Raw genomic sequence first — 8,903 nt, 5'->3', positions numbered from 1 at the left:
CTCATTTGTTGAGCCACACCCCCGACCTGGGGCTAAACAATAACTTTGCCTCACAACTTATTTCCTTTTTTAATGAATAAATGCAACTTTATTTCTGTCAGTGAGAATTTAAAATATTTAAAGGAACCAGGTTTTTGATATTAGGGTTTTTTTCTTTCATTCAGATTCTTAGATGTTTTTTCAAAATTCTTCTTTTCAATTCTGTGAGGGAAGAAAAGATCTTGTTTTGAAATGTGCTTTATTTTAGGTAAAGTCAAAAAGAATATTTTAAAGGAATTTTTAAAACAATTCGTAATACTTGGGGGCTTTTGTTAAAGTATTTCAAGAAGATCCTTTCCTTTCAGTTCTTTGTAATAAATTGTGAAAAATAAGGTTTTTCCTTCCTATTTCTTCTGTTTTTGGCTTCCAGGCGACTGATGCATTATGAAGCAATGTCTTCAGATTACAGCATATTTGATAGTGTCTAAATGAGTTAACTAACTCCTGTCTCATTTTATCATATCGGCAGTCTACATAGCTAATCAGATAGCTTCCTTTGCATGCTTTATTGCTTTTGTTGTGAATATTTGTGTAGTTTTCCTATACAAGGTCATTATACATAGTAGCTAATGTTACACATAGAAAGCAACCTTACAGGCCAATATTACTGCAACATTTGTATATGTAGTTGCTTTGAGGGTAAATCTCATATCTTCAAGTGATCGCATGTCTTAATTGCTTTGGGTTGTTCCTTGTTATTTTGTTGCTGTTCTGCTTTAGGATAGTATCATGCTACCAGTACCATGCCAGTTACCATTTCCCACATGACATAGTTCACTTAGTTTTCTATTTCCTACTGTTCCTTATTTTGAATACAGCATGTGTCGTACAGACACCATCATGTCAAATAACTTCAGAGGCAAATGAGCCTCTGAATTCACTAAAATACTTTTGAACCAAATAAATACTTTACAATCCATAATGGAAATAATTGAGTGATCAGAATAAAAGGATATACTTCAGTGCACTTTGAACATGCATAATTTTCATGGTAACAGCTTTTCTCAATAAACCAAAAGTCACACCAAAAGCCGGACTTTCTGCTCGGGTTCATTATCTGATAAAGTGCAGATGCAAACACAAATAGTCTGGACTACATCCAAAGAAAAGGACAGTTGTCTAATGAATTTTTACTCTTAGTACACTACACTACTATCTCATTACTCATCGCCATGTGATACCTAAAAAGTTACCAGAAATTCTAATTCCTAATATTTGTAACTAGTATGAAGCTTAGCAGTTTGTTATTTAATTGTAGTTGGAGTGTCTTGTATTTTTCAGATGTTGCTGAGATATAAATTCACTTTTGATTGAGCAGATCAAAAGCATTCTAGCTATGATCCTTCATATTTTCTAAGATAGTAAGCTGTAATATGAGTTAGCTGTGGCTGTTGTTTCTAACAGATAAACAGCCTCTTAGAAATTCTCTCATTTTCCTTGTTATTTTGCCTGTGAAATTGAAAATTAGGTTGTCATGTTAGTTTTGTTTTCCTTCTGATCCTTATACATTGAGAAGATGCATGCCTAATGATATTTATTGAGGTTGTGTGTGGACAAAGTGTATGGTTTTAGGGAAGTTTGAGAAAGCTGAATAATGAAAAAACTTCCTATTCAAAGACATGGTTTTAACATTATAACACAGACATACAGACAGATATATAGACAGGTTGAATATAAAGTGTGAGATGTCCAGACTGAAAAGAAGAAAGACAAAATATAGTTTGTATGTTATTTGTTATTTAGTCCCAGGTGAATCGTGTTATTCATGATGTTCAGCCTTGACCATTCTGTCTGTATGCCTCGCACTACTTTATCAGATATATCCTTCCTTTTATAAGATGGTAGGGTTTAATATGATGTAAAATTGGCTGCTACTTCTAACAGGTGGAAGCTTCCATTGTTTGTTTTGTGGCTTGTGCATTGGTGATGATGATGGTGAAAGGGAGCAGAGTCCATTATGTTTGTATACAGAAGGAAAAAAGTTATCTGGCAGATTTATACTTTATCATGTTCTTAAACTAGAGAATTGAGTTAAACAATAGAAGTATCATAAAAACTATTATACTATGGTGCTGAAAACTGTTAGCTAACTGATTCTTTCTTCTCTTAAGGCATATTAGATAAATATCATAAAATCCAAAATGAATTGAATACAAACATTGACATGTGTCTTTTTTTTTTCTGTAAAGCATGTTTATTGCTTGTTAAAGACTATTCATATATTAGGTAAAATGATGTTGTTATCTTTCTAAGAACGTGTATCCATTCTGGTCTTTTATGTTTCATCAATTCACTGTCTTTGGTCTATTATTCTATCGACATGCTTCAGGCTTTTATTTCTCCCAATGAATAGCATAAATGTGATATTACAATACTTTCTTCTCGTTAATATTATTTTGAAAATATACAGCTTCCAGTTGATTCTAATTTATGGCTAATTAAACTGGTTCTTGAAATATTTCTGCATCTAATTGCTTCATTTAAATTCATGTCAATAAAGTTTACCACAAAATGTTTAGATTTCTTCTTAAATATTCATTATTTCTTTTAAGAAACATTAAGAGATTTTAATGTGCAATATTCATTCAATAAAATTGTTAATCAAATCAGTGATATTATTATAGAAGTTTCAAATAATGCTAATAAAAAGGCAACCATAAGAAGAAAGAATGAATGAATGAATGAATGAATGAATGAATGAAAGGGTGAATAATCCTGTGTATTTTCATTGTCTGGAAATAGATATAATGTTAGATATGCATGTAAAATGACATCCAGGTGAGTTTATGGGAATGAGAACTTTCTTTAAAGTGAGGCAGGAGATTATAGTTGTTACTTTTACTGTGGGTTGGATAATGTCAATTGAGCAATCAAATGGCTATAGTTTGAATGGAAATATTAACCTGATAAGATATTTAAACAGTAGTTGATTGAAGAAGACTTAGAACTAGTTAATTAAAATCAACATAAGGTCGCTTTAGAGTTGGACTGATTGTTTTGTGAGAAATAGCTGATTGTTTCTTGTATTTGACTTCCTCATCCTGCTAGGATTGACTGAACATCATTACTACTACTACTACTACTACTACTACCATTATCATCATTATTTTATGTCTTCTTTATTATTTTTCAATTGTCTGTAACATGAATTCAGCCTTGAGATTTCTTGTTCTCTTTTGGCTAATCATTAGATGTTTTGTCAGTTTGCAATTTGTCTAGTGCTCCACCACTAAATCATTCTCTCATACCATTCTTACCTGCTATACTGTGAGGTGGTTGTATTGGAAAGAGACCAGTGCAACACAGTGCCAGTGAATCTCTTCAAAAGTGATTTTGCTAAACCTCTTTTGTCGAATGACTTAAATGCTGATTCCATGGAAATGTATTATCACCTTCAAAATAGATGAGGTCTTCAGATTATAGACCTTCTTAATTAGCTAAATCATTTTCAGGCTATACAGTTTAAAATGAATTATGGAAATGAAATTATATCTGCATTAAGGAATAAGAGTAAAGAAAATAAAGTAAGACAATGGGGAGAAAGACAGTTATAATGTTTGTGTGAATTAAAACTTCATACAGTTGTATCCATGCGTCTGGCAATTGTACTATGTCTTAAGCTTTGTTACTGAACTCATCTTACTCTTCCCACCTGGGGACACAGTATATGAAAGCAAAGGAGTGTATTTTGATAGTGGACTGAAGATGAAAACTGATATGTTTTTATGACAGACAGGCATTCCAGTTATGACCATTCCATCTTTTTTGGATCTAGAACTAATTGATTTAGGGTACTTTGTTTCCATGCATGTAACTAAAAGGTTGACTGAGATCATTAGACCAAAGAACTGCCATTTATACATACACCTCCAAAGCAAACTACATATCATACAGGAATAAATACAGTATCTTATTAGTCTACCATCTCCATTTATTGCATTATTAACTTTAGTAAATAAATTTACAGTCATAATTCATCATAATATAAATATTTTAGGATTGGTAGAAGATTTTTCTAAAAACTTTTATCTAATTTATTTTGAATATTTCATAACATATGTCAGTTAAATTTTCAGTATTTTTTTTTTAAATGTTCTAAATATAATGAAAAGAAAGAATTCAGTATGTGAATAATTGGCAATTTATATATGTATATATATATATATATATATATATAATCAAAATATTTTTCCAAGACCTGGTAACATTTAAGAAACTTTTGTAAGCTTTTTCAAGCAACACGAATGTGTATGTGTGCATATGCACATGCATATGTGTACACTTGTGTATGTATGCTTTATTTTAGATTTTTTTTGTTATAATTCATGATGCCAAAACTTTTAATTTAACACTTAACACTGTTCTACTTCATAAAATTTAGATTTTGTTTCAACTTCATTATTTCAAATATCCTATACTATATTGATTTGCTTGGTTTTTTTTTTCATTATATGATACTAATCTCAAGATGGAAATTATTATCATTGCATTATATCATTCCATGCTAGTCTCAATACTTGTGATGGATTTAATCTTTCTAAAGTTTCTTTGTTATTCTTGCAAAATGTGGCCCAAAAACCAAGGACAAGCATTCTTGACAATGCCAACCTAATTTGCCAACCTTCTTTTCCTTGTAGCTTGGCTTCTTCAAGCTGACCTATATTTACTTCTTTGTCAGCACACATAGCTGCTGACATATAACTTCTCTATTACTATCTGTAGAATTGAGTTCACAGTCAAAGCTAGTGTTAATTATGACAGTGACTTTCATAGGGGTTAATGAGTAAAGTCATTAAAACTATTTGTTTTTCTATAATACCAATCTCCTTTTATGTGGATCTAATATATTTAAATTTTGAAGACTGAAATTAATATCATAAAATATTAAATTTCTAAACTGTACTGGTTTTTGCAGATGTAGATAGGACAAGTCTTTTTGAGAGTTGAAGAACATTAACTCACCTTTCTTCTTTATTATTCATTTTTACTGTTCATTTATTTCTTAATGAAACAAATAGAGACAATTAAAAAAAAATCATTATTGTTAAAATAAATAAATATATTTGATTTAAATAAGAGAGAAAACTTAAAATTATATATTTGGTAAGTCTATCTTGTATCTATACTTGCCTCTGCAGTTTGCTTCTTAAAAATCATATTAAATTCTTTTACAAATTTTTACTTATGAAATTTGATGTTTTTTCATGTCTTTGAATTTTAAGAAATTCTTGATAAACATAACAAAATTGCTAGAAAAAGCATGTGATGAGTAAATTTTTGTGAAAACTGTGTCTTGATAATGTTTTGCAGAAGGTATTCAGATTGTATCTATTCTGATTTTTAATTTACTGAATTGAATGCTTCTACAAATATTTTCCTTTTGTTATTACAGTTCACTCTGACATGGAGGATGGCCGTTGTTTACTGGATGTGATTGGGTGAGTATAAATCTTCTCTTGTGAGTGTATTTTTTTTTCTTTCATCATCATCATCATCGTCATCATTTAGTGCCTGTTGTCCATGCAGTCTGATCAGGGCTAGCAAGCTGGAAGGCTGCACCAGACTCCAGTCTGATTTGGCATGGTTTCTATGTGCGATTTTACTTGGTTTGATGGGTCTTCTTCTGAAGCTTGACATAATGCCAAATGTCTTGGTCATTGTCTCTGGGAGGCCCAACACTCGAAAGGCACTCAGCCACTTTGTCTCCACGATTCCCAATGCTCGAAAAGTGCTCTTTACGTGACTCCAGCATTAGCCATGACTACAGTTTCACTTGGCTTCACAGGTCTTCTCAAGCACAGCATATCACCACAGGTCACAGTCACTAGCCATTGCCCAAGTGAGGCCCAAAGTTCAAAGATCATACCCCACCACTTCATCCCATGCCTTCATGGGTTTACCTCTACCACAGGTTCCCTCCACAGTTAGAGATTGGCACTTCTTTACACAACTGTCCTTGTCCATCATCATCATCATTATTCAGTGCCCACTTTTCTTTGTTTGCATGGGTCAGATGGAATTTGTAAAGGCAGGTGTTACTGGATACCCCTCCGGTTGCCAACCATCACCTGTTTCCAAGCAAGGTAACATTTTCCCATAGCTAGACAATGTTTTCCACAGAAGACTGGAAACAAACTGCCTTACTTGTATGACAATGATGCTCGTTTATAACCATCATATGATGTCGAGACAAGGGTACATGCACATGTACAAATTTACATATATGCACACACGTATGTATTTGTCAACCACAATCTTCTTTCAGTTTCTATATACCTAATCCACTCACAAGGCATTGGTTGACCTGGGACTAAGGTAGAAGACACCTGCTTATGGTGTCACTTATGATTGGGTCCCAAGCCTCTTAGCCACTCATCCATGTCTGCTCCTTTCTTTTTCAACTTTGGTGACTTTTTCAATTGTCATTTTTCAGGAAATCTGCAAAAGCAGTAAAGCAATAAACAAAATGCATTGTGATACTTTTTATACTCTGAGTTCAAATCTTGTTTGACTATGCCTTGGGTTAGAGAAACTTCTATTTAAACAACATGATAACACTAAATTCTTAGTGAACATGGTCATTATTTTGATTGTTTGAACTTATTGAAACTTTTATGGTTATTAAATTTCTATTTTTCTTGGCAAATGATGAACATACTTCTGAATCCATTCCATAAAATCTCAGGCTTTATACCTTGTGAGAAACTGTATTTATACTTAGTATATTTCTTGTTTCTAACTAAGTTTTTCTTGAAACATGATATATATTTTTAATTACATAGGTTTTCTAAATTGATTGGTTAACTCGAAACATGCAGAGACAAATGTGCTGTGATCTCTGCAAATTTTTTGTCTAAATTGTAAAATATTTCTGATTCTTTGGACATTTCAGGAAATGGCTCGTTTAACCATATATGTCTAACTATGTTTAATTATATATGGCTTATTTAACTATTCAATTTGAGAGTATCCTTAGTAGTAGAAATGTTAGTCATCTCTTCAGTATTGTTCATATAATAAAATTGATTCAACTATCTTCTTTCCTTAGAAATCCATGGTCTTCTGTTAACCCTTTCGTTACCGTATTTCCATTGAGATGCTCTGTGTTTCTTTCAATTAATTTTAAATATAACAAAGAATTTAGTAAAATAACTTAGTTATCATTAAGCTCGTGTTAGGAACATAAATTGTGACTAAGGTTTGGTGGAAGATTTTAATTAAAAACTTATGAAAACAAGACATTTGTACTACAAAGCCAGAGCCGGTTTCAGCCGGGTTGGAAACGAAAGGGTTAATGTAGGAAAGTATTCTGGATTATTATTGACAGAGTCTGACATTAAAGACTGACTATTTGGATTTCCTTAAAAACTGTACAGTTTTATGAAGTGAAAAATTTTGTTTCTACCAGTGAAAGATATCAGTCATCTAAACCAACCATTTTTATTCTGTCTAAAATACGAGCTTAGAGCTAAAACCAAAATGTCCACACCAAGATAAATTATCAGCTTGACAGCTATTAACTTATTGGAGTTTCAAAAACAACTATTTACATTCTCATTGTAATGGACTAAATGTTATATAATGTCTCCGATTTTTATGAAATTAAATACTGTTGTTGTGAGCTCTGCTGGATCAGAGCTATATATATATGATAGCATTAGAAAACCCAGTTCAATACATCACATATGGCTTAGTTTTCCAATTTTTTTTTTCTTTGCCTTTTCGTGATGTCACAACTATTTGCTTAATCATATTGACATACGTAGCTATGCTTAAAGAAAAATAAAAAAGTCTTTTGTTAGACTGTAGCTGGTGAGATCTTCGGTGTTTAACTATCTCGTCTGCAACAGTCTGTGTAGTTGCATAGCTTGTCTTTTTCTATCATCATCATCATCATCATCGTTTAACATCTTCCTTCCATGCTGGCATGGGTTGGACGGTTTGACAGGAGCCGGCCAGGCAGGAACCTGTGCTATGCTTCTGTGTCTATTTTGGTGTGGTTTTTATGACTGGATGTCCTTCCTAACACCAACACCATTAGTGAGATTAAAATATGTTCAAATATACCAAGTTCAAATGAAATCAATTGTCATCAACATTTTTGACAATTAACTATTGCTTTCAGTAGCAGAATTGGTAGAATTTGTAGAGCATCAGGTTAAGTACCTTTCAGTATTTACTCTCATCTCTCTTAATTTCCTGGTTCAAATCCCATCACATTCAACTATACTGTTCAGTCTTGCTGGATAAATAATATAAGTGCCAGGTATACACTAATGTCGGTTTAATTGGTTCTCAATCTCCTATAAACTTGGTGGCGTTACCCTGAAACAAACATGGCCTGAAGAAATACCACTTGGTATTTTGTCTGATACACTTGCAACAATTTTGCTAATACACCACTCTTTTCACAATAACAATGATTCCTAACACTGGTTGGTACAAAGCTACAAATTTTAGACGAGTGGTTGTAGTCATTTAATCCTTTTTGCAACAATATTTTTGATGAAATATATTACTTTTTAGTTTTGAAAATCATCAAAAATTTAGAGTGGATTAGTAAAATAACTTTGTCATTACTGAGCAGGTGTTTGAAGCATAACTTGAAAAAAGGTGCTTACATGAAATTATGACAGAAAGTTTTAATTTTTCTTATAGCTGCTAGAATAAGAATAGCCTGGGCAAAGTTTAGAGAGCTCTTACCCCTGCTGGCGACAAAGGGACTCTCACTCAGAGTAAAAGGCAGACTGTATGACGCATGCGTACGAACAACCATGCTACATGGCAGTGAAACATGGGCTGTAACTGCTGAGGACATACGTAAGCTCGCAAGGAATGAAGCCAGTATGCTCCGTTGGATGTGT

General features: G+C 32.6%; 1 protein-coding gene across 3 annotated transcripts in view; it reads left to right on the top strand.

The window, feature by feature from the left end:
* LOC106882512 (uncharacterized) overlaps positions 1 to 8,903 on the top strand; it is a 146,243-nt gene that overhangs the window by 99,736 nt on the left and 37,604 nt on the right. For all 3 annotated transcript variants that reach the window (XM_014933208.2, XM_052973390.1, XM_052973389.1), the window contains exon 4: positions 5,432 to 5,477. In XM_014933208.2, the coding sequence (XP_014788694.1) occupies positions 5,443 to 5,477 (35 nt within the window). In that variant the 5' untranslated portion in view covers positions 5,432 to 5,442. The remainder of the gene's footprint in view (positions 1 to 5,431; positions 5,478 to 8,903) is intronic.

Source organism: Octopus bimaculoides, chromosome 15 (genome assembly GCF_001194135.2).
Source record: "Octopus bimaculoides isolate UCB-OBI-ISO-001 chromosome 15, ASM119413v2, whole genome shotgun sequence".
NCBI lineage: Eukaryota > Metazoa > Mollusca > Cephalopoda > Octopoda > Octopodidae > Octopus > Octopus bimaculoides.
The sequence above is the reverse complement of the archived record's forward strand: the minus strand, read 5'-3'. Positions and strand labels throughout refer to the sequence as shown.